Genomic DNA, 27305 nt, shown 5'->3' with positions numbered 1-27305 from the left:
GTGTTCGTCTTTTTTTTATCAAGTTTGAAAGACAAATTTTGATTGGCATAGTCAAACAGCGCGAAAGGTCAGATTAGATCAAAATGGCGGGAAGAGTTTACTCGCATCGCAATGACTGGTTACGCAGGTTTAAGAATATTCATGTAAAAAGAGGAAATTCCGCACAGACAGCGTCGGAAGATACAGAAGCTTAGCGGATTGTCTCCGGTTATACATTTGCTTTAAAATAATTAAACGTAATTTTTGGCATTTACACGCACGTGAGTAAGCATTTGTTTCTCTCAGATAGAACAAAATATCCATTTTCTGGTAAATCAAAGCTGAAGTTTTAGTACCAGTGTCGTATTTCATAGAGTATATAATCATGATACATGAACATATGTACATTTGTAACAGCTTGCAATATTAAATAACTCAAAAATCTTTTCTGTACAAGCTGAACGCTGATAAAACAAATAATTCAAATACCAACTTACAATCAAATGTTCTTGCATCTAAATAGACCATTTTGTACTAAACAGAAGAAAAGCAAAGATATGTTTCCTTTATTCAGATGAGTAGCTTGGTAAACTGACTTATGTTACCGGTATTGGGTACCAACTTGGAATAGGCCATTTCTCGATAAATTGCGTGGAACAACTTGGAATTCCAAACTGTTGTTTTCTTTCTCAAAAAATGCATGGTCTTTGTTAGCCTGGTTTCCGACCCCTATGTAACTATCGCCCATAGGGGGCCCCGTACTGATAAATCTCTTAATTTCAAAATAGTGACAGCGGTTTACTTAATAATATGTATAACTACGACAGAGGACCAGTCTAGGTCGTTGGTCCCAACTTGGAATAATTATTTATTCCTTCAAATACAGTCAGGTGAATAGCACGGAACTATCAAACAGCCTTATTATTTTATTACAATGTCTTGGTTATAAAAATGTAGAAGTGGCAATACATTTTACAATATACAACGATCTGTCTCATTGTCACTGCCATATGAGATCTTGATATAAGCTTGTGATGCAAGTTCCATAAGTACAACTTCCTGAGTGGTAACACGACAGAGAGACTCCATTAATATCCCAAGGATTACAATCAGTAAAGAACGTGGCTCAAGACGTTATTTAAATCTGACCTTAAATACTGCTTTGGAGTTATAACGAGGTTATTCATTAACATATACAAAACAACAGAGTAATCTATCAGGGTGTATGTCATTAGCGGATAATAAGGGAGCATTCATTAAAATAGGTGAAATAAAGTAATAGGTACCAACAAGTTCGTTCAATAACATTCATGCCAATAGAAAAACATGTATCAGTATTGGTCACCTGCAAATAAAGTTATTTTGCTGGCTAAATTCGTTAAAATGTGCTATACATTAGATAGCAGGTACAGTCACGTGATTTACAGTTTTGTACCAGTCTCGTGATTTACAGTTTGGTACCAGTCACGTGATCTACAGTTTGGTACCAGTCTCGTGATTTACAGTTTTGTACCAGTCACGTGAATTACAGTAGTTAGTAGGTCACCTAATTAATACGTAGAGCTATTGTTCATTATCGAACCCATCCTAGAATATTTAGCTATGTAGTTTTCAAATATTGGATCAAAAATAATTTCAATACTAATCTACATCTAAAATGATCTCCGCACTGCTTCCAACATAAACCGTTTTATCATCAAAGAGCTGCAAAATCCTTATATTCGTCTTTTGTTCGAAAATGGTCAACTTTATATATCTTTATTTTGAATATGATATTGCAGTTTCGATTCTTTTTTTTTTTGCCTGATTCATTTAAATATGTTTAAATTTTGAATGATCAAAGAGGTCTTGAAATATATGTGCTTGTTAATACAGAGTAAAGATGCACCCATTTATTCACTGGGACAAATTAATTTTCAGCACGGTTCAGCATAAATATGTCCAACTAGTCTTTACACATCTGAATGGACTCTCTCTCTCTCTCTCTCTCTCTCTCTCTCTCTCTCTCTCAACCAAAACAAATATCACATGATCTGCATTGACTAAACTTGTCGACTGTGCTCAAACATTTAGTTTTGCTTGTTCTAATACCATCGTCATACTGTATCATCTGAAAAAGAAAAGAAAAATATAATGACAGTAAATACACTTACTTTTATCCCAGAATCTGTATCAGTAAAGACATTCAATATTATAATTTTTCAAAAACCAAAATAATGCGTTATTATCTATTATTTCTGCTGAGTACGTTTCTTGTTCGCAAGTCAGCGTGTTTCTAAGTTTCGGACTTGTAGACTTTTAGGAGTTCACATCGACTTCACTAAAGAGCTGCAACGTTTTCCTTCAGAATATGTTACAGGTGATCTTTTTTTAAAAAAAATGTATTGACTCGTGTGAGAAAAATTTCCAACCTGCCTCCCTTTCAAATGCAATTAATATGTACACATAATCGTGCTCTTTCACCTTGCTATCGTTTCTGACATAAAACTTAATTGCGATGGAAATGGACAAGTCGATGTTCATTTCGCTTTGTTTTTTAAATATAACTTTAAGCAATGCATTCCTGGGTAAACATTTTCTTGTCCCCGCAAAATCAAGTGTGTTGACAATAATGCCACTTTTAAGAACATCCCACCCCACCAACCCCGTAACTGGACAAGTCTACTGGCCACTAACTCGTAAATATTGCCCAATTCAAAGTAATATTTCACACTTTTGACCTTTATGGTAGTAACGAAGTTTTCTTAAAGCTATATGTACTCCCTTACCTATCAATAACAAGAGTCCATTCAAGAGACTAACACTCTATTTGGCGAAAAGAATTTCCAGAAATTCAAGATAAGACCCAATTGTTCCATTCAACTGCTGACTGTTAAAACCATCTCTGATATTCTTCAGCAATAACACGATTTTCAGATTAGATGCTGCGGTGGACATGACGGATGTCAGATGGGCACCATTTTCATTTAGGACGAAGTAGGCGTCATTAGAAGTCTTTTGGTAAAACGTTCATGTCCACGTGGCCATCTATTCAGGGAGTAAAGTGACAGCAAGATTCTCAGGACAAACGTCCTTAAAGCCATATTGGATGCATGACTGGCACCAGTGTCATTTGAGATCATCTAGGTGTCATAAGAAATATACTGGTGAAAACCCCATGGTGATATATCCATCCATTTGGGAGGAGTAGAGATGGTCGTATTTGGAGTATATTTGCACAAGTTTAATTTAGAACCAATCACACATAGTAGACCTTTCCTGACGAAAATCCAATGTCAAAAATGACTTTCCATTTAGTAGCGATAAAAAAAAATCGTGGCCACAATTCCACGTGAGATAAGAACCATTTTGATTTAGGGCCAACAAAACATTTTTTAAAAAAAAAAATCTATTCTGGTGAAAACCCCATACTGATATGACTTTCCGATTAGGAGGAGTAACATTAATAAGATTTCCAAGATGTCTCCTATGGAGGCCATATTAGATATTCCGTCTGCCATGGTGACCATATAGGATATTGTTCTGGGGAAAGCAAAATGTCTATATGACCAGCTATCCAGTAGAAGTAGTCATCATATTTTTCTGATGGCCATTGTGACGGCCATACTGAACCTCAGATTGGCACCGTTTTTTATCTGCGAACAATCATACATCATCAAATGTCTTTTGTTTAAAACAGCATGCTAATATGATTGTTCAATCAGGAGAATTAGATAACAACATTTTCAAGAAGGAGACAGTGTCTGCCATACTGGACATTAGATCGGTACCATTTACATTTAGGACCAACTAGACATCGTAAGAAATCTTCTGGTAAAACCCCATGTTGACATGACCATCCGTTCAGGACGAGTAACGATGGCAAGATTTTCATGATGGCTACTGTGGTGGCCATATTTGATGTCCGAGCACCACCATTTTAATTTAGAACCAACTAGACCATGGGATAATGTGTGGCAATCCTAAAAGCAGTTTACGATTAGCGATAACAAGCTTGTGCTAATGGACGACGGGCGAAAGACCATCCCATAAGTTCTTCTGGTCTATGGGCAGCAGAACTGAAAATCTTTGGTATATAGGAACTGCTGAAAGTATTAAACTTGAAAGAATGCACAGAGGAGATCAAAGATTCTTATCAGATATAAAATTAAGTATGACTGGTACCTAATTCCTAAATACCTTGAGATTACATTCATACACATGGTCTAAGCACATATCTGAGTACGTATAAAAAGAGAAGTTTTAAAAATGCGTAATGAAATGCTATAATGAAGGAGTAGATGTACCAACTTAAATACCATCTTACGAAAACAGTACTGGACGCGAATCGGAATGGCAAATCGAGTGCTTATCTTGCATTGCAAATTTTCCCTATTTTTATAACACCTTTCCTAGTTACAGAGCTAGAATGAGACTAGAACAGCGTTGCATCAAACTTGTATTTTTCCAAGTTAAAATATTTCTTTTACAAATAATTATGTATTTATGTAACAACTAAATGTGATTTTAAAAAAAAAAGAGAAATATTTCACGCATGACAAATTGGTAGATCATCAACGGAGATTTTGGTCCTCTCTCTCTATGTGTGTGTGTATATATATATATATATATATATATATATATATATATATATATATATATATATATATATATATATATAAGAACTTTTGTTTCCACTCTGAAGAACGTCCTAGGCTGTCAAAACTGTAAGTGAGACTCCAGAGGAATCGTAATAAGCAAGTAGTGTAGTGATACAATAATAACTAAAAATATCATGAATAAATCGGATCGCTGTCTCTAGTGTGAGGCTCTACTAGTATATATATATATATATATATATATATATATATATATATATATATATATATATATATATATATATATATATATATATATATATATTCGCTTATCAGTCGAGTCTAACTATTAACATATACCATGATCTGCTGGCGCATTATGAAGGTTATTGGTGGTTTGTTCTAATCATTACTCCTAGCAACATGCATAGACCCAGATCTGCCGGCGTATTACGAGACGGCAAAACTAGGTCTGTGTAGTTTGCAGCTGACTCGACTTACAAGCGAGTATAGACAATCATTTCTCTTTAGCTGGCCACGTCTATCAGATGACAATAAAAAATCTGATCCTTTTGAATGTCCATTTCAGGGACATATATTCACTTGCGTAGAAGTGTATGGTCGTAAAATGGAAACATACAACAGGTATCAGAAAGTAAAAACAGTTTAAGTATACAGTACATCTCTGATAGATCACAGTTTAGAAAATTAAATGATAAAGTTAACAATAACAAAAAGTATATTTACAGTGGGGAGGGGGCATTTTTATTACAAACTAGCATGTCGTAGACGCTTAAAGCACTATAGTCACTTGAGGAAATCCGTATCTGTCAGGTGTGTGCCCATTCTGACTTATACAGTGAAGACGAACATGTGTGGTCGACTTCAACCAGAGGATATAACGAAAACGTTAATAAATCGGAGTCATCAAAAGAAAAATTTGAGACCTAGATAATTAAAATGTATATAACTAATATATGCGAATAAATATGGGAGGTCTGGAGCAATTTTCATTACATAACTGCATCAAGATATGTGAACATTTTCCAAGGACCCTTTGCATCGCCTCCTGCTGCTGTTATGGCATATGAATGATAGACGTGACGTTCCAGATTCAAGAGATATACATGGAATATAATTCATAAAATGTTTATAAAAGTTATTTATCTATATCGAAGATTGTATAAGGGTATAGCCCTAAAACCAGTAGTATCACTAAACAAATATATGTACTCTTCAATAATAAAAAAGATCCCATCTTTCGAAACATACCGTATACACTCGCTGCACAGATGCAGATCTGCCGGAACATAATGCGACAGCAGATCTGGGTCGGTACAGTTTGCAGTTTGACTCGTCTTATAAACGAGTATATACAGTAACATTTGAGACAGACAAAGAGGGAGAATACCTCAAGTATCAGACAAGAAGAGAACAGAAATGTTATGTCATACGACCGCAGTCAATATATGTTAAACGAGTTCCCAGAATAAATCGAGTAATAGCTTTTGATATTAAGTTGTCACTTCGTACTATTTATTCTATCATTTAGAATCAGTAGTGATTTCACCCTGTCGTGGGTATGGCTTCATTCAGTTAAATACTCTAAATATCGGGCTAGATAAGGATACCGTAAAACATTAACAAACTGCATCATAACCAATTATTTAAACTATTTCAAAAAAGGAGAATCGTTAGACGTTACATTTTCTGTGCGATTGGTCTGAATTAACAGTTTTGAAAAAAGAAACAAGGACCCTAAATTTATAGTTGGCGAATAATGTCCACCTTACCATATCTTTCTTCCCCAATAAGTCATATTTGTTAGAATGTAAGTCAAATCGGCACGAAAAGGTAACGTCCAATAGATTGGATTCTCTGATAGAAGTGCACACCCGATATAAGACTCACCAATATATATTTGTCCGAATGTATTAACAAGAGCCCCTATATAGGACTGATGCTCTACTGTCTGAAAATCATTTCCATAAATTCCAGATAAAACTATTTCTTCTGTTTAAGTGTTGGGTGTTGAAGCCATTTCTGATATTCTTGAGTGACAAGAGTAGCGATAATATAACCTGTGCTGACGGATGGGGGGGGGGGAACGACGGACAATAGGCCATCCATAAGCTATTATGGTCACTGAACTATAGCTAATAGAACACATCTGAAATCGCCCATTACCAGATGCAACTAACTCGAGACAATACATGAGAAATACTTTATTTTAAAATAAAATGTCAGACACAAGGAGTCCGTTAGTACAGTATCATCTGTCACAGTTTCAAGTCATTTGTAAAAAATAACACCAGCAGATCTAACTCCAGCTTTGAACACTGACTTTCAGATAGGAACATTCAATTAGATAATCTTAGTACATGCCGTGCCCATTATTCCTTGTATAATTTCAAGTTTAATTTAATTACAACTTGCTTTTATTTCAAAGCTTCAAATTTTTTTTTTATTACAAATACTGCTGCATATGTTAAATTAATTTGTCTTGTGACTAAACTGGACCAACAAAAAACCGCAATACAATTTTCTTTCAGTTTAACGACCGATTAACTAAGATATTGTGCCACCATAACAACTCCACAGAAAAGACTAAATTTTAAGGGGAACAAAAATAAATAGATCTATCGTCTAAACATCTCCCAACAGTTACTAACAGCTTACATGATTAGTGGATGACATCGATACACGCCATAACAATGAATAAAATAATCAAATACCGGCTGCATATGCCTCAAATATACTGCCATATGCCGCCATATAACTTGAGCGACGGAATCTGATCGTCAAGATTATGAAGAGAAATATTATCAAAACGGTTATTCGAAATTTCTCTCACATGGTCTGTATATAATAGAACATTCTTCGAAAGGAAGCCATCAGAATATCAATATTCGTCCAAAATATAATGTACACCGATATATTGAAAAGCTATAAGCTCGCAAGAGACATACATTTTATCAAACAAAATCCTCAAATGACATCCCATACGGGCACTGAAAATCCTCAAATGACCGCCTCTACGGGCACTGAAAATTCTCAAATGACAACCCATGCGAGCACTAAAAATCCTCAAATGACAGCCCATGCGGGCACTGAAAATACTCAAATGACAGCCCATGCGAGCACTGAAAATCCTCAAATGACAGCCCATGATAGCACTAAAAATCCTCAAATGACAGCCCATGCGGACAATGAAAATCCTCAAATGACAGCCCATGCGAGCACTGAAAATCCTCAAATGACAGCCCATGATAGCACTAAAAATCCTCAAATGACAGCCCATGCGGGCAATGAAAATCCTCAAATGACAGCCCATGCGAGCACTGAAAATCCTCAAATGACAGCCCATACGGGCACTGAAAATCCTCAAATGACAGCCCATACGGCATTGAAATTGTAAAGATATACAAGAAAGTCAGAGCAATTCGAGTACTGGTCCTAAATATTAACGAGTTGGATTCTGTGAGGGATATTTAGTCATTAATATCGACACATGGTATTCGCGCTTTGATTTAAAACGCTTTAATTTTAAAAAAAATACTCGGCAAGCTTTGTAAAAAGCTGATACTGATAAATCTGACCCAAACCATTCTAAAACAAATGAATTAAACTATTTAGCATGAAAGGCATTTTGAACAGCTCAGACTAAGTAGTGTTTCTGTGCGGACCGCGGATGAACTTTAGAGCGATGGCTAAGCGTCATATTCGTAATTCGACGGTTCCCACCCATGACAGCCCAGGGTGGCTGCCTCGGTATGTCCTTGGAAAAGGCACTTAGCTTCCATTTCTTTGGCATACTTCAGCCAATAATGTTTCAAACGTGACGTTAAATTAACTAACAACGACAATAATTTCTACGAATAGCAGGAAAACCTGCCACTGCATAAAAGTGAAAGTGGAACAGCTTTCTGTAATCGTCTTAGTTTCTGTTTAATTCCAGTCCGAGATATTTTCTTGAGAATCTGCCGTGACCATAACAATTTTAAACTTAGCTTCTATTGCATACCACACACTAATTGAGACTGAATATTATCACAACCCTCTCCCAATTTCACAAGGTATATAAAAGACCTAGATCAACTTGAATCACTTGTTTCAGATCTTAAATGACTCGAAAGCATTTTAAATATGTATAGGAACTGATATTCTAATATTAAGTTTATACTCAAGACTAATGGAGAGATTAGTGTGCTGAAAGATGGTGGGAGACACGTATATAATTATAACGCCTTGTGCGCATGCCTCGGACATTCGTGTATGCATGCTCAAGAAACGCGAACCAGCCTAGACTAGATTTTGTAGAACTTTTCCTTTATCGACACATATTTAGTTATTTTCACCCTTTCAATGTTACTCCTCATTCAGTTTGACAGTGCTGCCGACAAATGCTGACCAAGATAATCAAGAATATGGCAAAACTAATATATTTCCAGTATCATTCAAATAAAATTATCCCATAGTTTTTCTATCGTTGTCTTTGCATAATATGGGTTGTGGCAAATGCAGTTCATCGTCTTCTCGTCTGCGCGCAATTTTCACTAATTCGTCGTCTTTAATATTTATTTTACCCTGAAATTTCGTTGTTTTAAGCAAAAGAACGTTAGATTTAACATCGAATCATCTTCGCAACGTTATACGTAACAGAAAACTTTCCTAAGATAACAAGGGATCTTGGATGATTTTCAAAATGCCTCTTCTACTTGGAAACGAAAAATAGAACAAATATAATGCATTCGTTAAATGTATGTTTCATAACCAGTCCGTGCATGGTATTTGGGATACAATAAATACCAGCATTATTTCAAACCTCAGAAAACAGTACACTTATCTTTCACAACATTTATCAAACAAACATAACGCTGCCTCCAAATCGGGAAAACCAGCCTGGAACAAACGTTATGGTATTCATGAACTACACACTCATTTCCTATCAGTATGTGACAGTGTTTGGAATCTTCTTTTTCTTCTTCATGGGAACGCATTTTCGAATTAATCCAATTACACATTTAAAAAATGCGACTTGCAATAACGCTACGAAAGGAAAGACTATGGCCCCAAAGAGGAAAGCACACAACCTTAAGGTTAACGTAAAACTTCTGAATCCGTTCTTCACCGTCCTCTGAGACATGGCCCACAATAAAGTAACGTATAAAACAATGTGCTTTAAAGCCAGACAAATTCTACTACCCCACTATCAAGCATTCCGCTGGAACCAATGTGTTTCTTTTAAACAAAAGTTTTAAATGAATGCTTATCTGTTGTCAGTGTCTAGTGCAATTATTGTCATAGTGCAATTACTGTCACTGTCGTGTAATATATGTGCTTGAAATCGATGTGGATTTAATCCATTAGCTACATCAATTGCTTTAGTCCATTTTATATATTCGGAATCGAATCACCCTTTGAAGCATACCCTCTGTGATTGGCACAACATAATAATTCAAAAGTCAGACAAGAGAATTAAGAAAACATAATTTCTTTTGAGCATATTCAATTTAGTCAATGTATATATACATGTTCGCGAACAAACAGAATACTTGCTCAGACAATTAACATGTGTTCCTCTGTTCAAGTCATTTAGTCAAGTAGCATGTACTGATGGTGTTTGCTTTTCAAACTAAGAAAATAGCGAAAATATCTAATTCAATAACCTAATGTAGCGTTATAACCAAACACGATATTGAAAGTTATATAAAACTGACGATAAATCGCGATAGAGATCTGTAGCAATTTAGACGCAATAGGATGAAAAACTACTTTGCTTGATTCATACAAAAGATCAAACAAAGTAATATAATCATTATTCATCTGATTTCGTTACATTTAATTTTATTAGAGTATGGTGTGGGGGTTCTATTTGTTCTGTTCTTGTTATTCGTCCTTCAAGCTCTAACATGACTGTGAGATTACTAAATGGTACGGTTTCTGCAAGTATGTGAGTGGGCTTATCAGCCCAATTTGTGCTCTGAACTGTATATGGCAGACCTGACTGGAGATGCAGCTTTGGTTTGCTTGATCAATAGAGGTCGTGCTACAGTGAGATTTACGCTAGTCGTGTTTCTGCACTGCCTTAGCCATCCTTGTCAGTTAAAAATCTGAAGCTCCATTGTGGATGAGACTGCAGGAAGTGGAGCGATCTTGTGAGAGAGCTTCCCAAGACTCTGGGTCAAAGTTTAAGTGTCTCCACGATGACTTCAGTGAATAATCTTTGAGGCGTTTCTTCTGACCTTGACAAAATTACTCGTTCAGCTCACCTTAGTTACATCCTGGTGGCGTTGCCTGCCCATCCGTGATTTTATCAGCAGATTGTGGATGCTCGAAATGCTGCCCTTCTGAGATCCTCTGTGTTTGGGACTGTACTGCCATCTTATCTTCATTAGTTCCCTTAGGTTTAGCTTCTTGGCATGACGTCTGTACACTGTCCTTCTTGGCATGGCGTCTGTACACTGTCCTTCTTGGCATGACGTCTGTACACTGTCCTTCTTGGCATGGCGTCTAAACCTACCACGGTAGGCATTACGTAAGGCCTTCCTGGTGCAGATTCGTGAATCACCTGTGTCTTCTTGATTGCTTGAGCAATTCTGGCGCTGGTTTCATCATTAATGTAGACTACTCGTGAATATGTGCTGTCGAGATAGATGAACCTTTCTACTGTCAGGATGTTGTTTCCATTTACTGTGATGGTGGGCTCTGCGTAAATATTTCATGGTACATCACTTGTCCTGAAACTGTTGTGAGACCTAAACTGTCACATGCTCAAGGGAAATAGTCCACAGTATGCTGCATGGCAGATTCAGACATGACATTCAGGGAATAGTCATCAGCAAATAGGAGACCAAGAACATTCACTTCCTGTAACTTCATCTTTGACCGTAGTCTCCTCAGATTTAAGAGCTTGCCATCAGGTCAGTATCTGATGTCGATCCTAGTATCACAATGCCAGAAAGCGTCAGTAAGCATGGCAGAGAACACGATATACAGAAGAGGGTTGGGGCCAAAACAGTCTTGCTTGACTCCATTGGTTACTGATAATGGTTCAGATGAATCGCCGTTTATCCACGACATACACGAGCATTGTCGGACCATCTCGATTAATTTCTCTGGAAAATTAAATTTTGCTATGATCCTCCAGCAACCTCCACGACTGACTGTCAACAGCTTTTGTGTGGGAAATAATACAACTTAAAATAGCTAAACACTGCAGTGTTTGGCTCGTCACCCTTCTACTAGAGGTGAGCCATGAGTGATAGTATTTCGAATAATTCAGGTCACACCTGGCTTGATAAATACCCCTTCAATCCTTAAAATAAATTTTTCATAAGCATAAAAATCTCATACGCTTCTTCGAGCTGTAAAGATGGTTAAACGCTGTAAACAAAACGTAAACTTTTCTACAAGCTACGAGATAATAACACAAACAGTGACAAGAATAATATACATACTCTTAGAAAGGATCGACAGAAAATGAAGTGACATTACACAAAACATTACGGTATTTGTTTTTCTCATAAATGATACTAATTTATGTAAAATACTGACTCTTTGTTAACGCTTACAGTTAATAAACAATAGTCCCTTGAAGAAACCGACGCAATAATGGCCGACAAGAATATCCATGAATTCAAGACAAGCCCAATTCTTTATTTTGACTGCTGATTGTTGAAACCATCTCAGGTCTTCTTCAGCGATAACAATAATCTCAAATTAGCTGCTATGGTGAACATACTAGATGTCAGATTAGCATCAGTTTAATTTAAGGAGACATCACTATTAACTGTCACACTGCAGACATCGTAGCTATATGAGTAAAAATTTGTATAAGCTACGTTGAAAATCCAAATCACGCATACACATACCCTATATCCTTTTCACTACTCATTCTAAACGTTATGATCCTGTACTTATCTTAACAGGCCATAATTTCGTCCAAATGTATAAATATTTTGGCACTGTCTCTTTTGTTAAATTTGATCATCGTTATCTGCCTATATGTATATGCATCTCTGTGATCATCAATTTATCTAAAGTATTTAACTATAAATTAATTCCCACTTTTTGAAAATTCCATAGTCATTTATAGTATACGATGACTGCTAAATTTCTTTAGCCATTTATTCTTAGTTTGCATAGACATGAAAGAAGGGTAATTGAGAAATGCAGATTATTAAACAGGAGTTGTTTTTTAAATAAATTTAAATTGTGGACCATCAATTACTTAAAGATGAAGTTATCATAGACCCCAATTAGCTTTTCATTTACCACTCCATAAATGAAAGGAGCATACTCTGGTTTATAATAATATATTTATGTCATGATGTGAAATACTAAGTTATTACACGTAATAGCATTGGAACCTATGCGACGTAATGATTATGCAAACAATGGCTCACGCATACTTTGCACACGGATGGGAAACACTGCATTATTCCCACTTGTTATTTTTATATTCTTTATGGATTTTTCTTATAAATTTTCCTTTCTATCACTCAAAAAAATATGCTTCAATTAAATAAATTAAAAACTACATTCCCTGAACCGGTGACCTACGGGTATCTATCTGACTCAGTTACAATCCTCCGCTCTTTCAACCGATCGATCTGTCAATAGCATCCGTCTTGCTAATCTGCCGATCGACAAGATCACAACTCGTGAAACCTTCTTGCTAAATACCAAAACGTACCTATCATGTCGTACTGAAGGCATGTTATTATAAAGCACGCCTTAGGTATACTCAAAGGCTTCCAACGTACGAGACAAGTAGCATAAATTCATATAAAGACGCACACCTTTGGCAAACATAAAAAGTAGGTTAACAAAAAAGCATTAAACCCAAAAAGTGAGCATAGCATGACAAATTTCATCTCAGATTAATAAATATGGCATTTTGTGAACTTCAAAAGTATCAGAAATTAAAAATTTTAGCAAACAAAATAGGATCGTTTTCCTGACCGTTGCTGAATGTACGTGCAAAAAGTTATTATCACCTGCAAAAATGTAATGCTTTGTTTTCAAAGGTTAGCATTTTTGTACAATGTACGTAACAATTACAAATCAGGCAAATGGAATGATGTTTGGAGTCAATACAAGCAGTCATTACTGATTACCTACTGAGTATAACCATACAGTTCTTGACACAATTTACAAATTTAGGTGGCATATACAAGGTTTAGGAGATCATATTGAAGCATAAGGCTTACAACCGACCACACCTTTCATTGGTTCTAAAAACAGGTAGACTACATGTGATAAGCCTGGGTGAAACCATCATTAAATATAAAAAAAACTAAACAAGCAGCCAAAAAATAAACCCCTTTATTCATCTTTATTTCATGTGAAAGTAAACACCAATGATATAAGTAACATCCGTCTCCTTACTTTTTAAATAAGGAAAAGAAAACCAAACTGAAAAGACAACGAAGCAATAAACAATTCAAGTATTTGTTCCTTCTGAATGCCTACCTGTCTGACAAACATATTTCAGCTCAACTGAGCTAAAACTATTATTTTTTGTTTTACTAGATTAGCATAAAATATTAATTGTTCTCTAATATTCATTGTGAAAAGGTAAATATAGTACTGTATATACGTTTCAGTTTTACTTTTCTTGTTTTATTTCATAGTTGTATTGTGTTCTGATATTTTTGTGGCACAACAATATCAAATTGTTTCTTCTAAAAAAGGTAAAATGATCGTTAACCAATAATAAATGAAAATGTTCATACTGGGGGATGGATGTTCCAACAGTTCGAACAGGCAAAACAAATTATTGAAGTATAGTAGCAGAAAACAAACATCTTCACAAGATACAAGTATAAATATGTATGATTTACTTTTTACTACATTAATTTAATAATCATACGTATCAAGCATGTTTGATGTTGTACTGAAGCAGTAATGTTGACAAAAACCTTAGTCTAAACATAGTTGCTAGAGAAAATAGCTGTTCAAGAGAGAGAGAACTAATACGCATTTCCATTTAAAAGTGAGCTGGAGGCATATGTTAAAATACAGCTCCATTCATATAAAAGGAAAATAAATCTTAGAAAATTCTCAAAACATTCTATATTTAGATAAATAAAAAACCTCTCCTGCGTGGAACCGTCCTTGAGCCAAACAGTTTCTGGATTTTTCAAGAAACATTTCTCGGAGCCATGTCAAATTCTTGCCAATTCTGTATGGCTACAAAGGAAAAGCGAAGGGGATTCTTTTAGATAGATTATGACGCAAACTTTTCCTGCCATCCACGAGATCATCCAGTCAGAGTTAAAAGACTTGGAGCACAGCAACAGGTGTACCCTCTCGGTACCAAAACAGTAAGATGGTGGCATTCTGTTGATGGAAGCGCCACCTGGCGTTGTTGTTATTGTTACAGAAACATGTACAGGCGCAGCTGTATGAAACGTATAAATACGTATAGAGATACACAGACGCAGAAACATGAACTTAAATACGTATAAATGGAGAGGCATATGTATGAAACGAATAAATACGTATAAATTCAGACTCAGATGAATGAAACATATATATATATATATATATATATATATATATATATATATATATATATATGCATGCAGAGGCAGATGTATGAAACGTATAAATACGTATAGACGCAGACGCATGAAACGTATAAATACGTATAGATGCAGACGATGATGTATGAAACGTATAAATATTTATAGTGCAGATGCAGATGTGTGAAACGTATAAATACGCATAGATGCAGACGCATGAAACGTATAAATACGTATAGATGCAGACGATGATGTATGAAACGTATAAATATTTATAGTGCAGATGCAGATGTATGAAACGTATATATACCTATAGTGAAGATGCAAATGTGTGAAACGTACAAATATGTATAGATGCAGAAGCAGATGTATTCAAATGTATAAATACCTATAGTGAAGATGCAAATGTATGAAACGTATAAATACGTATAGTGCAGAGGCAGATGTATGAAACGTATAAATACGTATAGATGCAGACGCTGATGTATGAAACGTATAAATACGTATAGATGCTGACGCAGATGTATGAAACGTATAAATACGTATAGATGCTGACGCAGATGTATGAAACGTATAAATATTTATAGTGCAGAAGCAGATGTATGAAACGTATAAATGCCTATAGATGCGGTCGCAGATGTGTGAAGCGTATAAATAAGCATAAACGCAGAGTCAGATGTATGGAAGGTATAACTAAGTAAAAATTCAGAGTCGCTGATGCATAAAACGTATAAATACGTATAGATGCAGAGTCGCAGATGCATAAAACCCGTAAATACATATAGATTCAGACGTTGATGTATGAAGCGTATAAATACGTACCAAGAGAATATTATGGATAACTAATGGACTCCTACAGCCGATTCCGAGGGTAATATTTTTCTATTCAACACCGATGCATAATGAAGGATTATTATATGATCACTTTTGTCTTCGCTAACTTTACACTGTCAGAATAATGCAGTATTTTACGATACTGAACACCTTCATATTGCATTCACGTGCACGAAACGTGAGCCTAAAAATAGTATAGTGTATTAGGAACTACTTTGTAAACACACCATTTACACTCGTGTAGTAGATGCTTTAGGTTCTGTATAATTATATTTGTGAATGAACTAAAGCAGTTGTTTCGTCCATTTGAAAGTATAGATGATAAAGTGGACGAATTCACTGAGTTAGAAACGAAACTTTCAAACAAACTAACGAATGCGATGTCAAAAACAACCGTGAGAGACTCAGTAATTGAAAATACTGTTCTGATCATTCAACTAGTTATATAGGAGAATATTCATACATGTTCGCAAATAGAATGGTTAAGACTGTGACCAGTGCTCTCTAGGTTTTAAATTATGGCATTGAAAAGCATATTGAGGTCAAGGGCCATCGCATATCTATCAGAATCGTACCGTTTTACAAATTTCTCGAAATAGTAGATTCCAGAAAAAATGCAACTGAAGATTTTGGTTACTAAACCAAAAGATTCAGAGCCAACATACCAAGACGACGAAAAAGTATCATTTCCGTTTGGTAAATGGGGTGTCACACAACAGCTGCTTAATTTTCCCGCTGTAATGTTAGGCTAGTGATAGAAGACACAGTACGATACATGTCATAGCTGGGGTCCCTTCAACAGCGAGATGCAAGTGACTGGGCATAAGCAAGTTTTCCTTAGCTGGTAAAAAGAATGGTAATAAATATGCTTACATTTATGCACATATTTATCAACACAGAAACGAAATCCATGCGCATTAATTCACAATATGACTCTAAATTTCCATTGTATGTAGACCAAAACGACACTTCTTTTATAAAAAGTGTAAAGCGCGCGACGAAGTTAAAAGGTCGCTGGGCGGAATTATATGCGCATGAATACTGTTATTGTGTATTGATGAATCTACGGTTGAGAATTAATTTTGAAATAAAGCAAAAATTCAATTATATTGGTTCTTGTAACGATTTTTATTATTAGCCTTATGTATTTAAACAAAATGAACATATAATAAGATGGTTACTGCATTTGCATAAGAAAATATGAACTCGTTTTTTCTGAAAAATACTGCACTCCGCAACGTCGTGCAGTATCTTCCGAAAAACTCGTTCATATTCTCTCATACAAATGCATTAACCAATAATTATATATTTCCGGACTTTAAATCGTAGACTACAAGGAAAATGGCGATCACCTGGTACAGATATAGCAGAAAAAGGAAAAAGTATACATTAACATTTCTGCAGTATTGGAAACAGAGTATAATTTGGTGTTTACCGGATATATAATTAATTGTAATATTTCAAAAGATCCTGTTTGATCTTCTGGAAGAAACCCTCTTTTATGCGAAAATCTGCCATTTGCAACCGTAACGATAATAAGATTTTCAAGAAGGCTGCCATGGTGACCAGCTTGGATACCACACTGGAACCATTTCCATTTAAGACCAACAAGACGTCATAAGATGTCTTTAGCGTACGCAAAAGTGATATCACCAGTCATCTAAAAGAACGATGGCAAGTTTGTCAAGATGGCCATTGTCGCGGCCATATTGGAAGTCAGATCGGCACCATTTTTATTTTCGACCAACTAGATATCATACGAAGTCTTTCAGTGAAAACCCCATACTAATATGACCGTTCATAAAGGATTAGTGATCACAAGATTTTCAAGATGTCCACTGTGACGGCCATACCTGCTGTCTGAACAGCAGCATTTTCATTCAGGATCAACTATACATCATAAATCTTCTCGTAAACCCCATGTTAACATGACCATTCATCCATCCTTTTTTTATTAAAAAAAAATCCATGTTTTTTTTACGACCGACCATTCCGGGTGAGTGGCGATAACACGATTCAAGATGATCACTGTGGCGGCCATATTCGATGTGCAGGCAGCACCATTTTGATTTCCGACCAACTAGATATTATAGGAAGTCTTCTGGTAACAATCTCATGGCACTATTTCTTTTCTATAAATAGGATTAGAAATAACAAGACTTTCAGGATGATTACATCATATAATTGGAAAACCAATACTAAATATTTCTATTCTACATAACACCTGTCTCAAGCACTAAAGACTATTATAGCTCATATAGTGAATATTTCTATTATAAATAAAATCGTGTCTGATGAATTTCTACTGCTCGTATAGTGAATATTTCTACTCTAAACAACACGGTGTCTCAAGCAACCTAGTCTCCTATGGTTCGTATAGTGAATCCTTCAGTTCTAAGTAACACTGCTTGACGAAACAGACTCCTTTTGCCGATATTGTTGTTGTTGTTCTAGGGTTTAACGCCATTTTTCAGCACAAGATAGGCTATACATGGCGGCCAGTATAACTGGTGGAGGAAGAACCCTGGAAAACCCAGGGAAGAACCACCGACCCACAAGAAGCTACTGGCAGGCTTTCCCACGTACCCACGCTACCTTTTGAGGATATAGTTAATAGTTCTAGTCTAAATAACGCTGCCTGATGAACTCAAGTCTCCTACTACTCATGGTGAATAGATCAATTATAAATAACGCTATACTTTATAAACTGAAGACTCCTATTGTTCATATGTTGAATCTTTATATTGCAGAAATAGAAACCTTTATTCAAATGTAATAAAAGATTGGAATGTCTAACTTTTAAAGTTAAAAAGTGTTGAAAATGGAGTAAAGCCTCACCTAACTGAACAAGCTGTAACAACTAAATACTAATTTCTCGTCTAGTACTGCGTTCAGTCCAACGCCTTCTGCATCAGTAAATACTACTATTTATTTACACATCTGAATAATTAATTTACGACACCTGTTATTACCCACGGTTATTATGGCCCACATGTCATTCCATTTTCTTCCACTTGATAATTCTTTCCATCTGGCTGAATTGTGCATGTTGTATTATTTGAATATCATACAATTATGATTGTATGGCTTGTAATCTTGTAACCTGTTCTGTTAAAATGCTTCTTTTCCTTTACGTCAATCGTAAACCTATATGACCCCATCATCTTGAACCATAGCTACAACCCCGCTTGAATAAAGCCCCAGAAGAGATATGTGTAAAAATTCAAGGTTTGATCAACATTTATTGCTTTTACGTATGTAACTCGTGCATCTTTGGAATAATGACTTTACGTGTATTATTGTATATTAATTATCTTAAATGTTGTTTGTACTTTTCATATTGCTGTTATGTTGTTTACTGCATGTTTTATTTCTTATAACGCAAATGGTTGGTTGGTTGGTTGTTATGGGTTGAACGCCATTCTTAAGCACAGGAGAACCAATGACCATGTGAAGCAACTGCCAAGCATTCACACATACCTACCAATGCTATACAAGCAAAGACTCGAACTCACGAGGACGGAAGGAGGATGTGGTGATCTGTAAAGGCGAGCGCGTTAGACAACTGGGCAATCTGCCCCCCCCCCCCCCGTACTTTGCCACAATAATTGTAATCGTTGGATATATTTAACTACAGTGTGTTTTAAAACCGTTTTGCACACATATACTTTTTGAAATGCCGCTGTTAAAAACAAAAGTTTCCACAAATCAGTTGTTGAGTATTCCCCTCTAATCGAACCTACACTGCTATACTTTGTCGGATAAATATGAGTATGCACTATAAAATCTATGTTAAAAGTGGCAAGGACAAGGATCAGCTCAGATGCATTATTTGATCAAATGGTTCTTATGTACCGCATTTTGTAAAGCAGCAGTTTTGCAAGGTACGGTCGATCATCCTAATCCCTTAATTACGCATGTTGAAAATGTGGAAAGGAAGCATAAAGTCACTGATAAAAACACACACTCTTATGGTATATTGTTCTCTTTCCATCGTACGTGCCAAATAGACCATTATCATATTGTAGTCAACAGTTCTCTTCAATCATATAACGTAAACCGTATACTATTTCTGTGCGCACTATTATATTTACATTGTGCGTAGTAAGTACACCATTCTCATAACAGACTCAAACTTTCTTGCAGGAAACAGAAAAACAATCCTGTAAGAAATTGATACTTTGCTTCAATAAATAAAAACGGTCCATAAATACCTGTATTTGATATCTCATATCTAATAAACAGCATGCTGATATAAACAATGTCTGCCTCGTGACAGTCTTACTGTTACAGCATTACAAGAATTGTAACATTACTGCGTATTCCAAAAGGCTCTATTATAATGTTCGTTGGTACAACCGTTAATGGATTATAGAGTTTTGATTTGCTTGAAATTTCTTAGCTCAATTAAAATTTGTATCGCCTGACGCATGGAAGCCAGACAAGCAGGGACGATGGTTTAAAGCAAAGGGTCAGGTAAAAAAAGTGTGCTAATTGGACCTCATACAAAATTATTACTTCAGAATCACGGGTTGCGGGTTCAATGCAATCAAAGAATGACGGCAAATAATGTTTTGTTCTGTACTTTATTTTACTCAATAACTGAGAAATATCCTTTAGCTATCGTTCATACATATTTTGACTAACTGTGTGCAGTTCAAAGCAAAACATTCCCTAATTCATTTGAAATTCTGACTATTGTAACAATAGCTCAAAATTCGCCGGTTTGACAATGGGTGAAAATAAATAACATGAGGAATTGAAACGAGGATATGCCATATTTGTTGGAGTTGCTACTTTAAAAGACTGAAACTATTTGGTGTAATCGTGAAGAAGAAATTTTTTTAGGAGTAACTGTATTTTGGAGATTGTTCTGATAACGTGGATCTTGATTTCTTAGATTATGTTAATTCCGATAGTGACGCTGTCACATCATTGATACCAACCATTGAGGATACTGTCCATGAAATTAGTGGTCGTCAGGAAGCAACCACTGCTTTCCTGCTATGTGGGTCAGTGGCTCTTTCCAGGCTTTTCCCGGGTTCTTCCTCCACCATTTATACTGGCCGCCATGTATAGCCTATCTTGTGCTGAAGAATGGCGTTAAAACCCTACGGTGACAACAGCTTTTCTGCTACTGGAAGTGATGATGATGAGAGCGATTCAGTATACTGGAGTGATATGGTATCGCGGGTCTTACATTTAGCGATCAGCGAATATTTAAATAAAGACACGGACCTTCAAGATATTATTATATATGTCTGTCTGGTGTTCTTTGCTTATCAAGTTTAAATCAGAAGATCGTGATAAACTATCGATAAACAGCGCTCATGTAGATTCCATGTTATTAAAAGAGTGTTACTCTGATATTACGGTAATACCGACAAAATATTTTTACAATGGCATATACATGTCCTCATGTTAGGATCTTGATGTACGTGCTGAGAAATTGTAGATCAATTTGAAAATTGGATACTACTTCAATGGCTCTTATTCTCTCTCATATACCCTACAACAGAAACTCAAATGAGAGAATTAAAACGATGCATATGTAACCACTCGTCCCGGGGGTGGGGAGGCGCCCGGATTGTCGGTGAGAATGGGCACACCAACATCAGCATGAAAGTACATGTCGACCACAGACTGCTTAAACAAAACCAGGTGTTACAAGGAAAAGTAATAAATAGTGTACAACAAAGTTTTAAAGTCAACACCTGTTTGTTGTGAAAGCCACCAGAAAACAACATTACTATCCTTCATATCTTGACTTATTTGCTACCATAGATTCGATCTCTTGCTTCTTAATAAAAAGGGCAATCACGTCATCTGACTCTTGCATAAAATCATGGGACATTATCAGACGACACACTGGTTAACCGATTCGTTACTGTGATATCGATTTTAAGAAGATATAGATTTCATTTAAGAATGAATCAAAATCAGTATCTTCACGGGTGCGGCGATGATTTATCGGCCCTGATACGGCCACGATTTGAAAAAGTGAAATTCATGGATACATTTTTAAAATAGTGTACTCGCCGGCAGTTCGGACATTTTCCCGATATAAAACGGGTGATGGATAACTAGTAACGTATGGTCATTCAGTGTATATAAGATAAGTACAGGATAGGTGAAGCAGAAAATTACAGAAAACCTCGAATACCGCACAACCGCTGAACCCCCATAGAACACCCAAATATCCACTGCTGTACCTGGAGCCAGTGAGGTTCCACTTAACACAGTGGACATAAGACTGTACAACAAGTGTGACACACCTAATATTCTGTACGAGCAGTGGCACACCATTAAAACTATATCAACCAAAGTTTCATATAAACTATAAAAAACTGCATCTGACTGCCAATTTCCTTCCAACTAAATAAATAATGGATTAATTAACCAGCCGTTAAGTTACTGAAACAAAGACGTTCTTACATAAAACTAATTTCTATGATTCATCAGCTGGTACCTGCACATGCCGACACTTTCAGGGGGTAGTAAAACATACTGATTTACATGTGTTTTTTTTTTTTTTAAATTCTCATGATAACACGTATTTATACAAATGTATATTATTTCAAAATTGTATTACTATCGCATACGAGTCCTGACAGTACTCGTACAAGTACAAATTGTTTACATGTAGGTCCAACTTCATGAACATGGGCAAATAGATAAACGCTGTTTCTCGGTTATAACTATCTAAAAACTATATATATATATATATATATATATATATATATATATATATATATATATATATATATATATATATATATATATATATATATATATATGTGTGTGTGTGTGTGTGTGTGTGTGTGTCTGTCTGTGTGTGTGTATGTATATACGAGCTCGCGCACTACAAAAATGTTTCATATGCCACTTTTCCACAAAATATGATAAATAAGGTGAGCACAGCAGCTATGCAAAAGAAAGTATTTTAACTTTGCAAACATAATTTCGGATCCTATGTATATATACATGTGGGTATACGAATATTTGTAAGTATCTCTCATAATTACTTAACCATCCATTAGATTCCAATTTAGAAAATTGCATAGGCATCAATAGTAACTGATATTTCCTCAAATGCTAAAGTCATTTATTCTTAGTCTGCAGAGAATGATAATGATTGGGAAAGCAAGATTATTAAACAAGGACCGCTCCGGTGGCCTAGTGGTTAGAGCGTCCGCCTCGGATGCGAGATGTCGCGAGTTCGAACCCCAGCCGAGTCATATCAAAGACTTACAAAAATGTTACTAACAGCTGCCTCGCTATACGCACAGCACTAAGAAGTTAGTGTTAGGACTGGTCAATAATTTGACTAGGTGGGACATCATGCTACATGTCCCTAGACATCACTGTGAACTGCCACACTGCAGAATACGTACCGATATGACTGAAAACTTGTTAAAGCTACGTTAAAAACCCAAATCACATATACATATATTATTAAACAGGAGTTTTTAATAAATTTAAATAGTGGACCATCAATTACTTAAAGATCAAGCTATCACAGACCGCAATTACCTATTCATTTACCACTCGATAAATGAAAGGAACATACTCTTTATTATAATAACATATATACAGACTAAAGTGAAATGCTAAGATATTGTATGTAATAGTACTGGAAATAGAATTTTAAGTATAAATGCGACATAAGTATTACACAAACATAGCCTCACGCGTTATTCTCGCTTGTTTTTTTTTTATTATTTACATTTTAATGGATTTTTCAAACTAGTTTCTGTTTATTTCTCAGCTCATAGCGGCCGGTAAAAATGCTGAAGGAAAAACCCGTGTAAACCTCAGTAAGAACGACTGTCCTTCTGGAAGCTAGTGGCAAGCTTTTCTCATATAACCACATTTTCAGAGCCCAAGGCTCGAACCCACGCGGACAAAGGAGATGGCAACGATCGGTAAAGGTGAGCGCTTGAGTCACTCGGCCACACGGAGTCCCTCTTCCGCTCTACCAATAGAGAGCTATAACGGAATGCTTACTAATCTTGCCCATCAACATGGAATTCATGAAAACCTTCTGGCTAAAATATAATACATGTATCTATCATATCATGCTAATAGTTAGCCAAGATGAACGGCGCGCTATTCGTGTATACCACTAGGCTTCAAACGTACGATACAACACGCTTAACTATACAAACGACACACTTGGCAAGGAATGCGAATAGTACATTCACACTAAAACGCACAAATAGATGCAAAGACTCCACTGCATGAAACGTATAGATACGTATCGATGTACGGACGCAGATGCATGAAACGTATAGATACGTATCGATGTACGGACGCAGGTGTATGAAACGTATAGATACGTATCGATATACGAACGCATATGCATGAAACGATACGTACCTGGAGAACATTGTGGGTAATTAATGGATTCCTTTATATAATCCCGGGGGTAGAATTTTGCAAATGAGCTTCAATGCATAATGAAAGATTTCTTTTCACGTTTCTAACTTGAAATCAAAAGTCATAAGTAAAATGGCGCTCAAATAGTACTGATAAACATTAAAATGGCAACGTATTCATTAACATTTTTAGCACAGTGGATAAAAGCGTATAATGACGGATTTACCAAGAAAAATGTGTGAATTGAACGATAACAAGATTTCAAGATGTGTGTTATGGTGGCCATGTTTGATATCACATTAACATAATTTCCATTTTCCATTTTCGACCAGCTAGACATCATAAGAAGTATTTCAGTGAAAACTCCATGATGATACGACCTTAATGAATTAAAGAGTAGTGATAACAAAATTTTTAAAATGGTCACGGTGGGGGCCGTGTTAGCTGACAGATCAGCAACATTTTCATTTCAGACTAACAAGAGGCCGACTAGTAAAAGACAATATGCAAACAGGACCATCCATTCAGGTAGTGTGATAACAAGTTTTGATAATGGCCACATTGGCGGCCATATTGGATGTATAAGCGACACCGCTTCCATTCAGGACCAGCTAGGTACGAAAAGAACCATTCGTTTAGGAGGAGTAAAAAGATATTAGACACCAGATCGGCACAATTTTAATTCAGTATCTTAAGAAGTCCTTTAGTAGAAACACATGTTGATATGACCATCCATTCAGAAGCAATAGCGATAACATGTTTTTCAAAATGACGGCTGTTGCCGCCATTTTGTAAATGAGATAGGCACCATTAACAACTAGATCTCATAGGTGGCGCTCTACAGTTTCGTATTTTGCATAAGGGTTAGAATTTTAAAGAAAAAGAATTTCCCCAGGTTTCCTCACTGGTCATACTGCCTATTTAAAAAAACAACTTGTATATCATATATTGTTCAAAGAACTTTTAATTCTCTTTATTTTGGTGTATGATTGATGGGTGTAATACGGGTGATAGGTATACAGCTTGGCATCACTCCAGATGTGCATCTTCCAAAAAAGTGCTAACTCTACTTGGTCGTTTTCCCTTCCTGAACTTCAGAGGTAAACTGTTAAAAAGAGCCGATAACTTCTTTTTTCTTTATACATTTTATATATTTGGTAATTCATTAATTGCACTTTCAGAAGCTGGTATTGTCGAATATGGAAAATTTATTTTCCCTATTTTAATAGCTGCTGTGGATAGTGTACTTCAGACTAATTCAGGCTGATTTTTTTTAGCACAAGGGATCTGTCATTTTAGTTAGACGTGTGCTTAGATCATGTACAGTTTCTACAAGTACATAGTCCAAAGAAATGTCAGCCACATTACATAAAAGTAGCATAGAGGTATGCCAACATTCTCTGCTCTGTGTATGTTTTAAATGCAAACAACTTCACCTTACAAACGTCACCCTCTCCAAAGTACATAAAAGATTGTATGTGACATAATGGACGTCATTCATAAACAATTAGGTAACATTATGAGTCTTTCAATGAGAATCCCATTCTGATATGACCATCCATTCCGGATTCGCGATAACAACATGTGACGGATATAATGGGTGTCCGGGCGGTACCATTTTCATCTAGAACAAGCTTAACCAGTGCTGTCCAACCTTTTTGACACCATGGGGCACTGAAAAATGTTTTTCTTGAAGCTGAGAGCCGCAGCAGAAAGCTGAAAAGCAACGACTATATAGCTGCTCGAGCTCTGGCGGGCCATTTAAAATCAGTCCGCGGGCCGCGGGATGGACAGCACTGAGCTAAACCATGGAATGCATATGTCAAATGGCAATTCTCCATACAGTTTATAGGAGTAGCGAAAATAAATGTATGCTAACTAACGAACTGACGAAGGACAAACAGACCATTCAATAGGCTCTTCCGGACAACAACCATTAAAGTTAAAAAGAATTCTTTCTGTACTTTAAAGGAAGCCTATGATCTTGAGCCTGTGCAAATCTCATGATTTAAAAACAATACTCATTGAACTATTATTGTATGGACAATAGTAATAGGTACTTTTCCAGAGGGTTTTTTTATACGTCAAGACTTTACTTATGATACCAGCGTATACACTGTAACTGATTCTGATTGCTGGGACCATTAGCTATGTAAAAAAGTTTAATCAAGAAATTAAATATTCTAACGCTTCACAAGCGAACATTCTTAATTAGTGAAATAAACGATATTTACAAATAGACAAACGTAAGGTCATGTACATGATGACGTCTTACAAACTAGTCGCAATGGCGATGCGCCAAACCCGAAGGCTGTTTCAGCACTTTGTTATGTAATACGAGTTATATCATGAAATATTAACAGAATCCTCCATACGCATCAGGTATAGGATAGAAACATTGCCCCGAAAAGGTTAGAATGTCGTATCAAACATGACACATGTCTAGTGTCTGATGCAAAATTCTGTTCCCCAAGATGGAATTTCCTCTACAATACACATGCGTGATGAAAGTTTAGTTTTACCAAATTCTTGAACCAAAAACAACCCAGAAGGTCTATCAAAATAGTATATTAAGGATCCGACCGTCTGGTATATAGAGGTACTCTGGGTGTCAGGTATATTGTCATTTCGAGTTGTTCGGCTGTATAATATATATAGCCATTTTGAGCTACCCGACTGTCTTGTATATTGTCATTTCGAGGTGTTCGGCTGTATAATATATAGCCATTTTGAGCTACCCGACTGTATTGTATATTGTCATTTCGAGCTGCCCGACTGTCACATAAAGTCGTTTCGAGGTGCACGACTGTCATATAAAGTCGTTTCAAGGTGCACGACTGTATATAAAGTCGTTTCGAGGTGCACGACTGTATATAAAGTCGTGTCGAGGTGCACGACTGTCATATAAAGTCGTTTCGAGGTGCACGACTGTCTGGTAAATAATGCTCCAAATACTGATATAGCTTTAAAACAGCAAAACACCCACTGACAATTTCCTTACCAT

The 27305-nt window shown here is 36.0% G+C and overlaps 1 protein-coding gene across 1 annotated transcript in view; it reads right to left on the bottom strand.

Moving 5' to 3' along the window:
- Positions 1-530: 530 nt before the first annotated feature.
- The window catches only part of LOC149806442 (ubiquitin-conjugating enzyme E2 W-like), a 120739-nt gene continuing 93964 nt past the window's right edge, over positions 531-27305 (bottom strand). The window contains exon 6 of the mRNA XM_089953383.1: positions 531-2089. Coding sequence (XP_089809509.1) covers positions 2076-2089 — 14 coding nt within the window. The 3' untranslated portion in view covers positions 531-2075. The remainder of the gene's footprint in view (positions 2090-27305) is intronic.

This window comes from Sinohyriopsis cumingii, chromosome 1 (assembly GCF_028554795.1).
Source record: "Sinohyriopsis cumingii isolate HCF-2022 chromosome 1, ASM2855479v2, whole genome shotgun sequence".
Taxonomy (NCBI): Eukaryota; Metazoa; Mollusca; class Bivalvia; order Unionida; family Unionidae; genus Sinohyriopsis; species Sinohyriopsis cumingii.
Note: the sequence above shows the minus strand (reverse complement) of the source record. Positions and strands in the feature narration are given on the sequence as shown.